General features: G+C 33.1%; 1 protein-coding gene across 1 annotated transcript in view; it reads left to right on the top strand.

The window, feature by feature from the left end:
• Window positions 1–19,710, top strand: part of LOC109498986 — a 418,886-nt gene that overhangs the window by 154,659 nt on the left and 244,517 nt on the right. Inside the window, exon 4 of the mRNA XM_045056735.1 lies at window positions 11,523–11,630. Within this exon, the coding sequence (XP_044912670.1) occupies window positions 11,523–11,630 (108 nt within the window). The remainder of the gene's footprint in view (window positions 1–11,522; window positions 11,631–19,710) is intronic.

Below are 19,710 nucleotides of genomic sequence, written 5' to 3'. Positions count from 1 at the left end.
CTTTTGCATTTTTTTCCTTCCCTAGTCCCTACTCCAAACTGCCCCACTGTTAATAAGTTTTAAAGCTGTTTAAGCAGTCATTAAATCTTGCTGGGAGATTTCTGGGTACTCTAAATTTACAAATAAAAGTTCAGAACTGGGAGCCATTGAATACTTTCTGGCACAACAATTCATTGCTTTTTGTCCTGAGCATAAGCTTGGCTCAGGAAGAGAAGATGGGAGGCTCTCTTCCCTCCATGCTTGAGAATTCATATTCCCTGATGTGAAGAGAGAAAAGAGTAATATATGAGGGAGAGAGTGTAATAGCACATTCTTTTATTAAATATAAGTTAGAGTTAGGGGATATAATGTGTGGGGTTTGTTTCAGTGTTTTGAAGTGGGCCCTGAATAAGTACAGTTTTATTCTAATGATACACATATGTTTGTACTTGGTATATTGAAAATATTATTTAGAACGTTTGGTTCAAGGGACTGAGGTCCTCAGGAAGACAGCAAGAAGTCCAAATGAACATTGGATAATTACAGTAGGTGCTTTGTTGAATGAGTCTTTATTTACACAAGTTTCATAAGATAGTTGAAAGTACACAAAGCCTTCCCAAGTGCATTTTCTCAAGATTTCTTGAGATCAAATTCCGAACAGCATTTCCTATATTAATGTCCTTTTTCAAGTTAACTTTCCAGGTGTTTCAGCTGTTTTCCAGGAAGTATAATTCATGTGGGGATGTGTGTGAACTCTTCCTTAGCTATTTTATGTTTAATATATGCTAGGGCTTATTTATTTATTATTTCCCCATTGTTTTTATTAATTTTCTAATAGTGTATTTGGGAAAATAGTGTGTCTATTTTTCTTTCTACAAGCAAATCCGGTTTGTGAGTAATTTCCAAGTCATTTTCTCATATTGTTCAATAAATTATGTTTTAACATGAGACACAACACTGGAGGAGACTTCTTTCCAAAAAATAATATAATGGAAAGAAAGAGAATCTTGAGGCTCTAAAGCTTAGATTTTTAATATTTTTATTAAAAAAATTTTAATGTTTTTATTTATTTTGGAGAGAGAGAGAGAGAGGCAGAGCTCAAGCAGAGGAGGAGCAGAGAGAGAGGGAGCCACAGAATCCGAAGCAAGCTCCAGGCTCCATGCTGTCAGCACAGAGCCTGACATGGGGCTCAAACTCATGAACTGTGAGATCATGACCTGAGCCGAAGTTGGACACTCGATTGACTGAGCCACCCAGGCACCCCAAGATTTTTAATTTCTTACTAGTTTATCATATAATAACTACTTTTGTATTTTTAACTACTAGGCCTGTGGGAAGACATGATAATTCCTAAATATTATGAGAATATTTTCAATATTAAACTGAATATGTCAATTACTAAGCATCAAGTAATTTTTGAAAACAGAAATACGCATGCGAATTGAGCTTTTTTGGGGGGTGGGGTATGCTATCTTAGGAACTTATTTTAAGTGCTAGGAATGTTTTTTAACTAACAATAAAAGAGTTTACAACTAAAGATAGAAAGAAACCCTGTCTGCATGCAGTGAATATTTTTGGATTCTAGGTTACAATCTCTTTTCTCAGCTATTTACATAACTGGCAAAATAACTTAATGTAGGATTGAAATAAAAACATCAAAGTGTCGTATGAAAAGCGTACTATTTGCTAGGCACTGTCAATTATACTAGCTCAATTCCTACTTCGAAATCTTTATTATGGCTTTCAAATTATTGTTTCACTGAGTGCTGTTACCATTCTTTCCTTTTTATTAACTTCACATTTTCCAAGCCCACTATCTTCTCTCCAGTGTCTTCAGTGTTATTCAATGACATCATGGTCTTTGCTCCATATTCATAATTCTTTTTATTCCTAACTCACCACTATCTTCTCCTGACCTCATCTTAAATGACTTTTGTGCCACTATTAATAAGATACTTATCATTATAAGTACACATCAACCTGATAGTAAACTGAACTACATTCCCCAAACCACATCCTAATCCTTGTTATCACTTCTGGAAAAAAGAAAATAGGAAGTCTTTACTATCTGATCTTAGCAGTGGCGTGTGCTGGTAAATGTTTAACAATCAGCTCTCTGGGAAAAAAAAAAAAAAGAAAAGAGAGGGCCTGATTTGTACTTGTTGCTGATTATCATGGTGTAAACACTTCCAGTGTGGCTGATTTCGAGTTACCGCCGTGATTCCCTTGAACACACAGTTGGGAAGAAATGCTTACAATCTGCTCTCTGTAGCTGGAACTGACTGCCGCACACCACTGGATCATAGATTCTTATTTCTACACTCTTCATGCCTTTTTCCCCTATTTTTCTAATTTCGAGTGTCTTAGCTATTGCTGTCCTCACTCAGTTGATCATCCTAACTTTCTTTTCTTCCGTGTTAAAGCTTATTGGCAATCCCTTCAAACACAACTCCCGAAGGGGAAGGAAAAACAAAGAAAGAAGTTAGAGTGGGAGAGAGCCAAAGCATAAGAGACTCTTAAAAACTGAGAACAAACTGAGGGCTGATGGGGGGTGGGAGGGAGGGGAGGGTGGGTGATGGGTATTGAAGAGGGCATCTTTTGGGATGAGCACTGGGTGTTGTATGGAAACCAATTTGACAATAAATTTCATATATTAAAAAAAAAAAAAAAACTCCCCAAAGAATCGCATTTTCCAAGCCTTTCCATTGCACTAGACACACCCATCAAAACTAAGCCAGGATCAACCAAAGTCTTTTCCTTTTTCTTTTTTATCCATTTCTCCCACTTCTTTTTCCTGAAAGTGAAAGGGCTGAGAGAAGATTGTGTATCTGTGTGTTAGGATTGTGTTTTAATGCAAATCTATAAATTCTGGGGAGTCTTTTGTGCCTTTATTATGCCTTTTAATTATTTCAACCAGTTCCTCCAATTACGCCTCATAATAGCTCTTACAACCCTTCATCACTCATTTTAGGTCTTGCTTTAGTTCTATTATTTTAGCAAAATCCGCCTCCAAGAACAGAGAGCTCACGAATGATGTTATATATACTCCTCCCACCTTGACCTTTGTTTCTGCTCATCCCTCACTACTTCCACATCCCTCTTTTTTTCTAAAACTTAACCTTTACCTTTGCTTTTTTGAGGGAATCTCATTTTATTTTCTTTATGTGGCTCAATCCATCGTTACTCCAATTTCCCCAGACTGTTTTTCACACTCTCTTTCTATTCTTAGCCTCCACTTTGCTTGAAATCGGATGGAAACATTTCCTGCCTTGAAACTAAAACAAACAAGATCCTTTTCTCAACATCTTCTCATAAAACCACCAAACGCTACTTCTTTCTTTTATTGCTACCCTTACCCTATAAAGAGTTTTTGTACTTTGGGTTTTTATTTTCCATATTACCCATTTTTTCCTTCCTTAATGGGAATATAACTTCTGTATGTTTGTAGGACCATAAACTTCAGAACTCTAACAGTATATCTTGTTCATAGCACTTTGCAATATGTCTAGGCAATCAATAAATATTCAGGGAATAAATACAAGCCATCACCACTCCTAAAACTGTCTCCACTTAGTGACTTCTTGCAATTGTCAAAATGATGATTGATTGATTGATTGATTGATTACCACCTGTAAGACTTTCTGTAGCATGAAGCCCTCCTGGAAATTTTTTCTTCTCATAGCCCTTTCATTTCTTGATTTCCATGTTCATAACTTTCTTTTCATTTTCTTCTTGTCCTTTAGAATACCCTTTATTTTCTTTGGTAACTTGCTCCATAAAGTTTGATGAGCTCCAGTGTCCTTTCTTTTCTCAGTTTTATTTCTTCCCAGAGTGGTTTTCTCTTGGCACATATGAAGAATGTATGTGTATTAACTTATCTATACATCAATGGACAAGTCTACATTTTTAAAAATTATATTAATAAAGATAGTGTGAAATTTATATAAGGATAGACAGCTCAATGGAACAGAACAGAGAGTACACAAATAGATTCACCTATACAAGGCTGAATAACTTTTGACAAAGGAACCAATGCAATAGAGTGGGCAATCCTTTTAAGAAATAATGCTGTATCAACTGGATAATTACATGAAAAAAAAAGCATTAGCTCTAACTTCTTCATTAGAACAGACAAGCTATTAACTTGAGATACATTTTAAATCTAAATGGAAAAGGCAAATGATTATTTATGCAAACCTTCAAAGTTCCTAAACATAAAAGAAAAAGAAATTAATTGGATTTCATAACAGTTAAAAACATCTGCTCATCAGAATATATAACTAAGAAAATGGGAAAGTCTACAGACTGTGAGCAAATTTCTCAATACATATATTCAACAAAGGATTCCTATAAAACAGTAGCTAAAAAAAAATTAAAAATGGCTAAATGACAGATTATTTCAAAAAGTAAGTATATGAATGGCCAATAAGCACCTGAAAAAGTGCTCAACACCATTAGTCATCAGAAATGCAAAGTAAAATCACAACGAGCTATTTCTACACACTCGGTAGAATGGCTAAAATTTCAAAGGTGAACAGTAAGCACTATTATGTTGAAGAGTATGTAAAGCAACAGAACCTCACATCCATGGTTTTTCTGAGGGTAATAGGGTGCAACCCTATTTGGAAAATATGTTGGCAGCCACTTACAAAGTTGAACATGTTCCTACATTATTATGCAGCAATTCCATCTTAGGCATTTACACATAAAGAATGACAAAATTTGTCTCTCCCCCAAAAAAACTTGTGTAAGAATATTCACTGAAGTTTTACTTATAATAGCAAAATATTGGAAAAAACCTGAATATCAATCTGGAGAACTGACAAATAGATTGTAGCATATTCACGCAATGGAATATTACTCAGCAATACATTAATTTAAAGAATGAGCTTCTAATGCACATGGTTAAATGTCAAAAATCTACACATTGAGTGAAAAAATCCAGACCCCAAAAGTTTACATGATCCCATTTATATGAAGTTCAAAACCAGACAAACTAATTAATGGAGATAGAAATTAAAATAGCTATTGACCTAGGAGGAAGGCGGTCTTCTTGAAGAGGTAATTGGACCTTTCAAGGTGGTAACAGTGTTCTGCATCTTGCTTGATTGGGATATTGGTAAGACAGTTGTATAAATTGTCAACACTCTTGAACTCTATTCTTAGAGCTATGTATTTTACTCTATTTAATTATACCTCAAATAAAATTAATTAAAATATCAATATTTTCATCCCTCATCTTGCTCTCGAAATCCAAACCTTTATTACTATTGATTGAATGTCTGCACCTGCAAAGTTCTATTTCAAATGCAATGTATTAAATAGTAGAACCAAGTATTTTTTTTTTCCAAATTCTCAACTTTTCTTCTCTTCCTGGCTTCACTCTTTGGTTGATCGCATCGCCATAACTTCAGTTAGTCACAGCTCAGAATGTTGAGCCATCTGTCTTCTTCTCACCTATTTCTTCTCTTCTCTTTCTATTCTGGGTGTCCTATGGTTTCCACTTCTAAACCATACCTTGTATCTTATCATCTGCATGGTTCTGCTGGCACCTACAATGCTATGCTGCTCTTATCTCAATTATGATCTAATCCTCTTGCTTTGAGTATCAATCTTTCTATCTTTTATACAGTATTGGTCATTTTTCTACCATTCATATAGCCTGTGCAAACACGATATCATGTCAACACCTGTCTGTAGGCCCCAGTGTCTTTATTGTCTACAGTAGACTTTGCAAACTATTGACCCCAAACTGGATTTGGTCAACAAACATGTTTGGCACTTATGAATTGAACCTTAGAATTTGTGGATAACTCTTGACAAACTGTAAGACCTCTCATGAAAATCTGAATTGCCAGCTTTTATGAACAAAATCAGAAGGTCTGACAATGCTGTGCTTCAATTCTTACAGATCACCAATTGTCTCATGCTGAGTTAGTCACTCTCCTCCTTTAGATGGGGGCATGCATTAGCTGTTCTCCATCATCCTCTTTACTCCCCCTGACAGTTTGTCCTTCACTTAGTCACTGTACTTGCCTGGTGTTTGGGCTTTAGTAAGACATGACAAATAATAATCTTCACAAATTGGCCTCAGTTTTCTTTTTCGAATATATTCACATGATCCTTGAAAGTTCACAGGTTTCTGTGATTACTTTCTTCCCTTTCTGGAATTCTCATCTTTTTTTCTTTATATAACTCCATCTTTCTTCCTATATACGGGTTTCTACTCTAGCAAAACTACAACTCCTACATATTCTGCAAAGATTAGTTAAAATTTAAATTTTCTCTTATCCCTCCCTGAACATTTTTACTTTTTATGTTTTATATGTTCCTGAAATAACTTATGTCACGGAATAATTTTGGCCCACATTTCTGGTTTCTCTGCCAAACTCTGAGCACAAGGTGAAGAATCATATAATACTTATTCTTAGATCTCCAGGAACTGGCATCTGGTGTGTGCACTATGAACTAGCCTTCACAATAATCCTTGAAGTTGTGTATTACTGTCCCTATTATAGTTGTGGAAACTGAAGCTCAGGTCATGCATCTGGCCAGTAAAGGGGGCAGTGGTCTCTCTGACTTGAGTTCATGTATTTGTTCCATGAAACCAAACTGTCATTTTGAAGTCTTAATAAAAGACATTAATACAATAATTTTATTCAAGAGAATCTTAGGGACAAATTTTAATATTCATATTTATTTAAGTAAATACATTACTATATAATGAAAATTATTTGAAAGCATGTCAGAAATAAAAACTGAAAATAAATTTGATAGAATGTGGGCCATTTCTTGTAAAGGAATTATGAATTATCAATACATTGAAATGTTTATCAATATCTTAATTACATTATAATTAAATTGCTTTTCTATTTAAAAAAAGTGTGGACAAATTTTAACTTCACCTAAAGATACCATTAATGCAGAATTGAGTGGAAATAAAGATGATAATATTATCTTCAGAATGGTAGAGAAAAAAGAAGTCAATAAAAGGTGTGTCACAAATTTCATGATGATTTGGCCATTCATTGCATTTTGCTGCAGTAGAGCAAAACAAAGCAAAAAAACAAAAACAAAAACAAAACTATCTTATTGTGATGTTAAAAATAATTGAAGAGGATAAAATGTACGATTGTTAAATCAGTAAATACATAGTGACTTTTATTTCAAGTTTTCCCTCAATAGTTGAAAAAGAAACAACAAAATTAGTCACATTAAATTAAAATTCATGTCAAATAAAAAAATTTTCAACAACATTTAACAAAACCTGAGAGTGTAACTTTGGACAGATTTAAAATGGCCTAGATTCTTGTAGACTCAAAGAAGATAAGATTTTTTAGATAGAAAGATGTTTAAAAAAAGCCATAATTTCAGTTAAGGATGTTTTGCAATGGAATTATGAGGTATATTATTAACAACTGTCTTACCAAAATAAATCTTTCTAAAAGTATTAAATATCACTTGATTCAAAGTTCAAAAATTTGCAAGATTTTCTTTTTTAGCCTTAAATTAGCCATGTGGTATAAAAGGTACTGCCCAGCGGATACTTTGGGTGCATTTTGTGTCAGAAGACTTATAAAGAAAGTCAGTCCACAGCCCAAAAGATCAGATGTAGAGTATAGATTTTTAGATTTTCTATTACTGTCAAAGAAGAATTTTAGCATGATATGGAAAAATTGGTTTTTATCATGACAATTTTGCATTTTACATTTAGCTCTATGATCCATTTTTGAGTTAATTTTTGTGAAGGATGTAAAATCTGGGTCTAGATTGATTTTTTTTTTTTTTTGTATATCCAGTGTTTCCAACACCATGTGTTTAAAAGAATCTTTTTATCCATTGCAATACCTTTTGTTCCTTTTCAAAGATAAGTTGAATATATTTATGTGTGTTTATTTCTGGGTGCTCTGTTCAGTTTCATTGATTTATTTTTTTATTTTTACCAATATCATACTATCTTGATTGCTTTAACTTTATTTTTTTTAATGTTTAGTTATTTATTTTGAGAGAGAGAGAGACAGCATGAGTGAGGGTGGGGCAGATAGAAAAGGAGAGAGAGAATCCCAAACAGGCTCTGTACTGTCAGCGCAGAGCCCCATGCGGGGCTCGGTCACATGAACCATGAGATCATGACCTGAGCCAAAATCAAGAGTTGGATGCTTAACTGACTGAGCCAGGCTGCCCCTACTTTAGGTTTATAGTAAGTCTTGAAATCAGATAGTGCCAGTTCGCTGACTTTGTTCTTCTCCTTCAATACTGTAGTGACTATTCTGAGTCTTTTGCCTCTCCATGTAAATTTTAGAATTAGTTTGTTGATATCCACAAAATAACTTGCTGGATTAAAAACTTTGGATCTGGATTGCATTGAATTTATAGATCAAGTTGGAAAGAACTGACTGACATTTGACAATATTGAGTCTTCTTATCCATGAGCATGGACTGTATCTTCATCTTCATTTATTTAATTATTCTTTGATTTCTTTCATCAGTGTTTTGTAGTTATTTTCATGTAGATTTTGTACATACTTTGTTAGATTTATACTTAAGTATTTCACTCTGTGTGTGTGCTAATGTAAATGGCATTGTGATTTTCATATTAAATTCCACTTGTTCACTGTGTATATAGGAAAGTGGTTGACTTTTCCATATTGTATTTTTGCAACCTTGCTGTGATTACTTATTAGTTCCTGAAGTTTTTGCTGGTTCTTTTGGATTTTCTACCCAAGTGATCATGTCATCTCTGAACAAAGACAATTTTATGTCTTCCTTCCTAATCAGTGTATTTTTCATTTCCTTCTCTTGTCTTACTGATTGGCCAGGACTTCCAGTATGATGTTGAAAAGGAGTGTGAGAGAGGCCATCCTTGCCTTGTTCCTAATCTTAGTGGGAAAGTTTTGTTTCTTACCATTAAGTATGATGTTAACTGTAGTTATGTGGAAGGTATTCTTCATCAAGTTGAGAAAATTTCCCTCTATTTCTAGGTTCCTACATGTTTTTATCATAAATGGGTATTGGCTTTTGTCAGATGCTTTTTCTGCATTTATTGTTATCTCCATGTGATTTTTCTTACTCAGCCTGTTGCTATAATAGATTACATTAATTGAGTTCCAAATATTGAACCAGCCTTGCATATCCAGCATAAATCCCATTTGATTATGATGTACAATTATTTTTATATGATTTTGGATTTGACTTCCTAATATTTTTTCTGAGGATTTATGTTCATGAGAGATACTGGTTTGTACTTTTCTTGTGATGACTTTGATGTTGGTATTAGAGGAATGCTGGCCTCAGAAAATAGTTAGGAAGTATTCTATTTCAGTAATCTGGAAGAGATTGTAGAGAATTCATATAATTTCTTCCTCAAATATTTGACAGAATTCACCAGTGAACCTGTCTGGGCCTGGTACTTTCTTTTTTGGAAGATTATTAACTATTAGTTAAATTTAATAGATATAGTCTTATTCAGATTATTTCTTCTCAAGGGAATTTTGACAGATTGTTTCTTTTAAGAAATCCCTTTTGTTTAGGTTATAAAATTTATGGGCATAAAGTTTCTCATAATATTCCTTTATTACCATTTTAATGTCTATGCAAAGTTTAATGATGTCCTCTATTTCATTTTTGGTAATAGTAATTTGTATCTTCTCTCTTTTTCTTAGTAGCTTGTCCAAATACTCATTGTTTGAATCTTTTTAAATGGTTAGCTTTCGGCTTTATTGATTTTCTTTGTTGCTTTCTTTTTTTAAATTCCATTGATTTCTACTCTAATGTTTATTATTTCTTTGCTTCTAATTACTTTGGGCTTAATTTGCTTTATTTTTCTAGTTTCTTAAGGTCAAAGCTTACTCCTCCAGTGCTCTTCCTTTTTGCTATAGATCCAAATTGCTAACCTATATCATTTTCCTTCTTTCTGAAGAACTTCTTTTGATGTTCGTTACAAGGAAAGAAAGTCTTTCTACATGAGAAGTTAGTTATTTCTCCTTCACCCCTGCTCTGAGTCTGATTCTGATGCTTTCTCAGTCTCCTTAAATTGTATTTTGTCTTTTAGCATGCTTTGTAATTTTTTGTTGAAAGCTGTACATAATGTAGTAGTAGGTAAATGGAACTCTAGTAAATAGACTTTTAATGGTGTGCTGCTAAAATGTGAAGTAAGTGGGAGTGTTGTACAGTACTATGATTATGTCAGTCTTTTAGTGAGCCTGGACCCCTGTTCTGTGAATGTTGCAAACATATTCACAGGTTTCAAAGTTTAAGATACAGGCATCTTGGGATGGGGGACATCCTTCTGTCTACACCTTGAAATGCTCTTGTTTTAAAAGTAAATTAAAAAAAAATGACAGGGGCACCTGGGTGGCTCAGTTGGTTAAGCATTCACTTTCAGCTCAGGTCCTGATCTCACAGTGTGTGAGTTCGAGCCCTGCATTGGGCTCTGTGCTGACAGCTCACAGCCTGGAGCCTGCTTCAGATTCTGTGTCTCCCTTTCTCTCTGTCCCTTCCCCACTCTCATTCTATCTGTCTCTCTCTCAAAAACAAAACATTAAAAAAAATTAAAGGCAAATCAATCCATGCAAGAATATGATCCAGCTTTATCAACATGCATGTAAATAATTTGGTTGTGAGAAGAGGCTAGGATCAGTATTTGAAAACATGCAAGTATTTTTGGAACGTCTTGAGTATGTGAATTTATTACTTCAAATATGTGTTTTATGAAATCTAAATACAACTCAATATTTCTACTGAAAATTTAGCACCCAAAAGAGATGTGGTGTAAGCATAAAATATATACTTTATTAGAAAAATTTTGTATGAAAAAAGTAAAATATTTCATTATAATGTTGTATTAATTATATTTTGAAATTATTGGGCAAATTTGGGGCTAAATAAAATATATTATTGAAATTTATTTGTTTTATTTACTTTTTTCTTTTGAAATTTTTTAAAGTTTATTCATTTATTTTGAGAGAAAGGGAGAGAGAGAGAGAGAGAGGGAGAGAGAGAGAGAGAGAGAGAGAGAGAGAGAGAGAGAAAACAGGAGAGGGGCAGAGAGAGGGACTGAGAAAGAATCCCAAGCAGGCTCTGCACTGTCAGCACGGAGTCTGATGCAGGGCTTAAACTCAGGAACCGCGAGATCATGACCTGAGCTGAAACCAGGAGTTGGATGCTCAACCTCCTGAGCCACGCAGGTGTCCCCCCCTTTTCCTTTTTCTAGTGTGGCACTAAGAAAGCACATATACACCTTGCGTTTTAGTTCTACTGGACAAAGCTGACATAAGACCATCATGGTACACACTTTGTTTATATTGTTACTTGACCTTCTCCATACTAATTCCATTTATTATGTAAAAGAACTGGGTGAAGCTCCGGCTGTAGTGTACGAACGTGCAGGGCACAGCTGGCACAAATGCTATTGGCTGCTCTTAAGGAAGGAATGTTAGACACAGGACACAAAACTCATCAAGTCTACCCCATGTGATAGCTATTGCCTGTTGGCTGCCAGAATCTATATCCAGTGTCTTTACTATTTCTTTTATATTCCATAGATTAAAATATTGGAAAGCAAATTTGCCAGTCTCCTTCTCCATCAGAGTGTGATTGAGCTTCTGCCAATGAGACAGCAACTGCATGAGTTTTTGGAAGGCAGGAGGAAGGTAGGAGCCACCCCTTTCCTTTGTCAGTATTTTTGGGGAGGTTGTATTCTACATTGAATTCCCTAGTCACCAGCTTTCTGGGCAGTGGTGGCCATTAAGTTGACAGCAGTTCCCTGCTATTCAATCCCTGATCTCTGGCTGGCGTCTGTGGTCCTGTGACACAGAGTGACAGCCCTCTGATCTTTCAAGCTCTTAAACATGGTACATGCATTTAATGATCTATTAAAGAACTTTTTTAAAATGCAAGCGATTCAGTTGTGATTATCATTTTAGTTTCCTTATCACACAGGTTATTATAAATACTAAGATAACATGTATTAAATTTCTTGAAAAAATATTATAAGAAGTTAATAAATGCTCATGCTTTTTTTATGTTGTGAATATGAGAAATAAATAAATGCAGTACTCATCCTTAGGAATTAAGACAGGTGCCTGGGTAGCTCAGTCAGTTAAACATCTGACTCTTGGTTTTAGCTCAGGTCATGGTCTCATGGTTTGTGGAATCGAACCTCATGTCCGGCTCTGTGCTGAGTGTGGAGCCTGCTTGGGATTCTCTCTCTCCCTCTCTTTCTGCCCCTCCCCATTCATGCTGTCGCTCTCACTCCTAAATAAATAAACTTAAAAAGAAAGAAAAAGAAATTAAGACAACACATGAAATTCATTAGTCACTGGGAAGTATTTGTATGCAATATAGCTCATAGAAATCATATCACATTCAGTGGTAAGAAGACATTGTGATTCCTTTATGTTCAAAGGCAAATTATGTTCAAAAGACAAATTTCATCCTTTAAAAATGGATGATTCACAATTTATTTTAATGTAAAAGTTCCTTAAAAGCCGGGTTACCCTCAATTAGATGTTATTAAATTTTTAAAAATGCAATTTACTTTATGTTGATACAAGTTTTCATAATATTGATTCTGACTGACAGAACTTCAAGGAGTACAAGGAGTAAAAGATCTTATTTACTTACTCAATATGTACCTGGAAGCTTCTAAAGTGTTTTTGAAGAAGAAATGACATTATTAGAAATGCCATCATATGGAGCAACTATTGAAGTGTAGAGATTGGAACATTTAAGAGCAAACAACAGACAATTGCAGAGGTTCAAACAAATTGTCTCAAGTATTTAAACAAATATGGAGAAATGTGAATGAAAAGGAATCACTGGTGAGTGAAATTTGCAATAAAAAAATTAACAGAAATTGGGGCTTACTAAACTTGAACCACTGGGGAAGGACCATGGTGAGTTTGAATTTCCAGGGTTCATATTTGTTCAGATGACATTAGTTAGTAGGAGAAGGAAGAACAAGAATATTTTTACAATTTTAAGAGTGGCAGATGAATTAGGTTTATAAGATTCTTAGAGAATATCCATATAGAGATTCTTGGTAAGAGCTGAGAGAGAACACATAGAACAGAGAAGAATTGATCCTGAGGATCTTAGGTGGTTCTCAAGAGTAAGCTATTTCTCAAGAAAAAAGAAATAAGGGAATATGAGCAAAGACACAATTTTAGTGTCTTATTCACATTTTGGAATACAGATAAAGAAAAGAACTTGAAAAGGAGGTGAAGAGAGAGGCACTATATAAAGACGAGAAAATAAGATCAATTATTAAATCTTAAAAGCAGAGGAGATAAAATAAGTGTTCAATAAAGTGAGATCCTACAGAGAAATGAAGAAACGGGACTCCAGAAACACTAATCAGTTTGGCAATAAAATGGTGAATTTCTTTTGAATTATGAGAGTAGAAACCTAAATCTAAGGATAAAAGCAAACGTCAGTGGTGACTAGAGGCACTACATCCAGACATTTCTTATTTTAGCATTTTCAATAAATTATACATTATAACTTTATGGATACTGACAATATTATGCATTACACATCTGGATATCATAATTACATATGTCTCATTAAGGTATATTTTTTATTTGTCCACAAATTGCCTGCTAACAGTCACAATGTTAAAATTTTTGTGCTTTTTCAAACTTTAACTGTAGTCAGGCCTTCATAAAAAGGAAAAAAAGAAAAATTTGGTTACTTTTTTGAAATGCCATTTGAGTCCATATTTGATTTCTGAATTCTAAGATAATTTATCAACACTAACAATTTTCTTTTTTTTAAGTTTATTTATTTACTTTTAAGAGAGAGAGAGAGAGAGAGAGCACAAGCAAGGAGTGGCAGAGAGAGAGAGAGGGAGACAGAGAATCCGAAGCAGGCTCCAGGCTCTGAGCTGTCAGCACAGAGCCTGATGTGGGGCTTGAACTCACAAACTGTGAGATCATGACCTGAGCTGAAGTCAGATGCTTAATTTATTGAGCCACCCAGGTGCCCCAACACTAACAATTTCTAAGCTGATTTAAATTGTAATATTGTCCTTAAAATAAATAAATAAATAAATAAATAAATAAATAAATAAGGCTATACAGCTCTATAGCATCCAGAAAGTAGTCATAGGAAAAAAAATGTCCAATATATCCTAATGCTTCTACCTGAAGGAGTTATTTGTTTGATGTGGGGTTTTGGAAGGAGGGGATAAAAAATAAAAAGCAATAACATAAGACTAATAGAACTTATTTATTTACTATTGCATTTGCTAGGGACACAGCTTCATAGTTTAAGTCATGCCATCTTGTCATATTATGTTCATTTCTACTTGAGCCTTAGGCAAAGCTACCAAATACAGGAGGCTCATATATCACTATTTAAATATATCTCTTTGAGAAAGGAGCAAGAAACAAAGACTGCAATGATACCTTTCTCAATTTTCAGACAAAATATTGAGATTACTTTTTTTGTTTGAAAATTTTTATTTTGTCTGAAAATATCTGGTCAAGATTATTATTCTTAAAAATGGAAATGATAAGCAAACATTTCCATATATTTTCATTTATATAACTCATCAATATACTTAGTCTTGATATAGTTACATGACATTTCAAAAACATGATTTCATGAGATGTAAATAATTAAAATAAATATTAAATATTATATAAACTGAGCTTATCATATTTCTTAAATTAGGCATCTACATTGTTGTAGTTGAAGGCAGCTACAGAACATTTGAATGATCATTAAGATATAGAATGTACTTTTCAAATATTTAAAGATATTTAAGTGTTCTGACTGAGCCTAACCAGGGATTTTAACTTTTATTATGTTGGATAGGTTAAAGAAACAATTTATATCATTTTTATTTTATTTATTTATGGCTGTTTACTCTTGCTGTATTTTTAGGCTATTTTTCTAAGAACGTGGAACATGTTATGTCATTAGGACTACTTTACGGTGAGAAATATTTATTTTGTAGGAAGTGTGTGAATTTAGAGAATTAAATAAAATTATGAAAGAAATATTGGTTCTGTTTAAATTAATATAAATCCTAAAGGCTGACTCAGCATTTTATTTCACTATATCAGGCAGGATTAGAATGGAAAACTTTAATTTTCTTACACAAATAAGAAAGAGTGTCGACTTTATCCAATAATTGCCGTTCTACACGATGTTATTTAAATTATGGTAAGAAATCACTATTGCAAAATAGAAGTCTATCTATTGTTTAATAATGGTCTCTAAGTGTAAGAAAAACAATTATATGAAATCGTAAATGTGATATTTGGGTACTATGGCAAGATCTGACTCAAAGGAAATTTATTTTTTTATTATTTTTTTTAATGTTTATTTATTTTTGAGAGAGAGAGAGAGAGAGACAGAGCATGAACGGGGGAGGAGCAGAGAGGGAGGGAGACACAGAATCGGAAGCAGGCTCCAGGCTCTGAGCCATCAGCCCAGAGCCCGACGCGGGGCTCGAACTCACGGACCGCGAGATCGTGAGATCGTGACCTGAGCTGAAGTCGGTCGCTTAACCGACTGAGCCACCCAGGCGCCCCTCAAAGGAAATTTAGATGTGAAGTTTGCATCTAATAAATCCAAATGTTAATGAAATATTCCTAACAGAAGATAAAAAACAAGTTTATGTGAAACTACTTTTGTTATTATATTCTTATTGAAAAGCAGATACTAGGAACCTCTAATACTACAAGCCCTCAGAACAAGAATGCATGTTATCATTTTTAGGGTAATCACTAAAAGAACAAAAATTAAATATTAATGGAATAGAAAGTAAGTAATAAATTACTTGATTAATCAAAAATAAAGCAAAAACAGGAGAAAGAGTAACATAAAACAGATAAACTAAATTAGAAACAATAGTAAGAAGATAAATATAAATACATGTATGTCAGTATTTACATTTAAGATAAATTGACTATTCTTAGTATTAGTCTATGCTTGTCAGATTAGAATAAACAAAACAAAGCCTGACTCTATGATTCATCAAAAGTCACTTTTATAATATAAGGACCTAAAGAGGTTGAATATAAAAGGAATAAAAATGTACAACACAGATACTAACAAAAATAAAGGGGATGAAGCTGTAGAAATATTAGACAAAATAGACTTTGGGCAAAATAAAGAGAGTTATAATGAAAAAGGATTAGTACAACTGGATGATAACATAATTTTAGGCCTAAATCACACAAAATAGAACTAAAGCATAGAAAATTGACAAAACTAAAAGAGAAATAGACAAGTCAGCAAACATAGAGAAAGACTTTAGTAAACTCCCCTCAATAGTTAATGGAACAAATAGAAAAAAAATATTCACAAGAATATACAAGATCTAAACAAAAAATTTTGAAAACTTGGTCTAATGGATTTATGAAGAATATTACATACAACAGCAACACAATTCACATATATTTTTTCAGGTGCACATGCAAGTTACCATATTTGCAAGTAAATATATAATAGGCTACACCATGTTTGGGGCAATAGAGAAAACCTTAATCAATGAATGATAACAATGGAATTAATTAGAAAATAATAAAAAAAGTAAGATAATGGAAAGACACTAACTTACTGAAATTTAGAAAATTTGTGACCTCTACGGTCACAAATATATGCTTTAAATAAATATGTTTAAAGGAGGAAATTAAAAATCAGTAATTCAAAATTCTATTTCAAGAAACTAGTAAAAAAAAAAACAATTTACAAGAACATGGATGGAACTTAAGGGCACTATGCTATGTGAAATAAGTCATCAGAAAAAAAACAAATACCATACAATTTCACTTATACATGCAATTAAAAAAAAGAAGTTTATGGATACAGAGAACAGATTGGTGGTTGCCAGAGGTGGTGGTAGTGGGAGCGGACAAAATGAGTGAAGGAGAACAAAATGTACAAACTTCCAGTTATTAAATAACTCATGAGGATGTAATATATGGCTGCTGCATATTTAAAAGTTACTAGAAAACTAGATCTTAAATTTCCTCATCATACACAAAAATGTTATTATGTTTTGACATATGTCAACTAGACACTGGTGATCATTTTGCAATATATAGAAATACTGAATCATGTCGTGTAACTCAAACTAACACAATATTATATGTCAATTAAAAATAAAATTCAAAGATGGGAAAGCAAAGAAATTATAAAGATGATGACAGAAATCAGTAAAATAGAAAATAAATATTCAAAAAAGAAAATCAATAGAGCCAAAAGATGATCCTGGAAAGAACAATAAAATTGATTAAGCTGTAAGTAAGACTGATCAAAGTATAAGCCGAGAACAAAAGGTTACCAATATCAAGAATGCAGATTCTACAGATAACTAAAATATAACAAGAAAAATATTATGAACAACTTTATGTGATTAAATTTAATTTAGATAAAATTGACACTTTTTTTTCAAAAAATACAATTTACCAATGTTGGTTGAACGATAAATAGAAAATATGAATGTTATTCTTTCTGCTAAAGTAATTCAAACCATTTTTATACCTTCCCACAATGAAAAACCCATGGTTTTATATGGTTTTTGCCTATGAAATCTTCCACAATTTTATGGGTGAATATAGACAAATTTTGAAAAATCTCCTCTATATAAGAAAAAGAGACAACCCTCCCTAACTATTTTAAGGGACTAGTTTAGCTCAATTCTAAAACTTGTGAAGAATCTTAAGAGAAAGGAATGACAGATCAGTCTCTGTCGATTAGAAAGGAACTTCCTTAACATCTACCAAAAACTTATAGCAAGCATTCTACTCAATGAGAAATATTGAAAATGTTCACCCTGAGTTTGGAAAAATAAAAAGACAATTCACAATTGACTACTATCACGATTTCCATTCATCATTATTTTGGAGATGCTGGCTATAACCGTAAGACAAGTATAAGAAATGAACCATATAGATTAGAAAGAAAGAAATTGTCATTATCTGAAGGCAATCTTATTATGAACCTAGAAAACCTAGGGGAGGCTAGTAGAATTAACTAATAGAATTAATAAGAAAATTTAACTTTTTGTCTTATGTACAAGTCAAAATATAATATCTAATTGTTTTTTATGTACCATCAAAAATAAAAAAGGAAACAAAAATAAAAAAACATAATTTACATAGAATAAAAATATCAAATAACTTGGGAATAAATATATCTCTAGACGCACAAGACTGCTACACTCAAATCTATGAAACATTATTAAAGGGCATGTTTTAAATGTATATAAATGGAAAGATATATCATATTCATTGATTGGAAGAAAATATGGCAATTCTCCATCAAATCAATGTATATATTTTTCTAAATTCTAGTGATAATTTCAGCTTTTTCTGTGGCAGACAATGAGAAAATAGTTCTAAAATTTATACAGAAACCCAAAGAACAAAGAATAACAAAGCCAGTTTTGAAGAATAAATGTGGAAGATTTACCAATACCAGAGGTGATGATGGTATGGTATTCGGCCAAGGTAGAAAAACAGCAATGGAGTAGAACAGTTAAGAAATAGAATATACAAAAGCAACACTGAAATACTATGAGAAAAATGATAGCTTGATCTTTTTAATAAGTGGTGTTCAGTTAACTATTCATATAATAAAGGTATTTACATCTCTACCTCACATCATTTATGAAAAAAAAAATCAACCCTAGTTGATTTGAAGACTTTTTTTAAAAAAATAATAGGTAAATCATCATATGGGAATGGTAAAGATTTCTTAAAAAGAGCATAATATGTGCTTATCAAAAAGAAATTGTAGATTGAATTTTATTAATTTTAGAAATTCTATTAACCAAAAGACACCCATAAGAAAGTGAAAAGGAAGGCCACAACAGAGGGTAAAATGCAATACATGTATCTAACAAAGAATTTGGGTTTAGAATACTGAATAAACTCTTAAAAGAATGTGAAAAAGATAGACTCTAAAATAGAAATATGGGCCAAAGACATTTCACAAGAGGATGCCCAAATGTTGGTAAACATGAAAAGATGTTCATCATTATTTACCAAGACATGCAAATTTAGATCACACTGAGATAATACTACCTATCAAAATTGCTAGAATAACAAGATCTGAAAATACCAAGTATTTGTGAGCATGTAAGGAACCAAAACTCTACATTGTTAGTAAGAAGGTGATTTTGTATAATCTCTATGGGAAAATTGGCTGTTACAAGTATAAGATGTATATTTCCCGATAATCCAACAATTCTACTCTACTGTATATACCCTGAGGGATGAGAATACTCAGAAATAGACATGTGTTAGGATCCGTCTATTAGGATCTGTACCTAATAGCAAAAAACTACCAAAGTATCCACCAAGAGTAGAATGGATAAATAAATTTTGGTTTATTCACACAATAAAATGCTATACAGTAAAGAAAATGAATGTTCAAAAATGCTACAATAATAAAAATGCATGTAACAGACTATGTTGGTTGAAAAAGAAATAGGGGACGCCTGGGTGGCTCAGCAGGTTAATATCTGACTTCAGCTCAGATCATGATCTCGTAGTTCAGATCATGATCTCATGGTTTGTGGGTTTGAGCCCCGTGTCGGGCTGTGCTGACAGCTCAGAGCCTGGATCCTGCTTTGGATACCGTGTCTCCCTCTCACTCTGCCGCCCCCCGACCTGACCCCTGCTCGTGCCTCTCTCTCTCTCTCTCTCTCTCTCAAGAATAAACATTTAAAATTTTTGAAAATTAAAATTAAAAAAAGGAAAAAGAAATAGA

This window comes from Felis catus, chromosome B1 (genome assembly GCF_018350175.1).
Source record: "Felis catus isolate Fca126 chromosome B1, F.catus_Fca126_mat1.0, whole genome shotgun sequence".
Classification (NCBI taxonomy): Eukaryota; Metazoa; Chordata; class Mammalia; order Carnivora; family Felidae; genus Felis; species Felis catus.
This window is presented reverse-complemented; position numbering and strand designations above follow the sequence as displayed.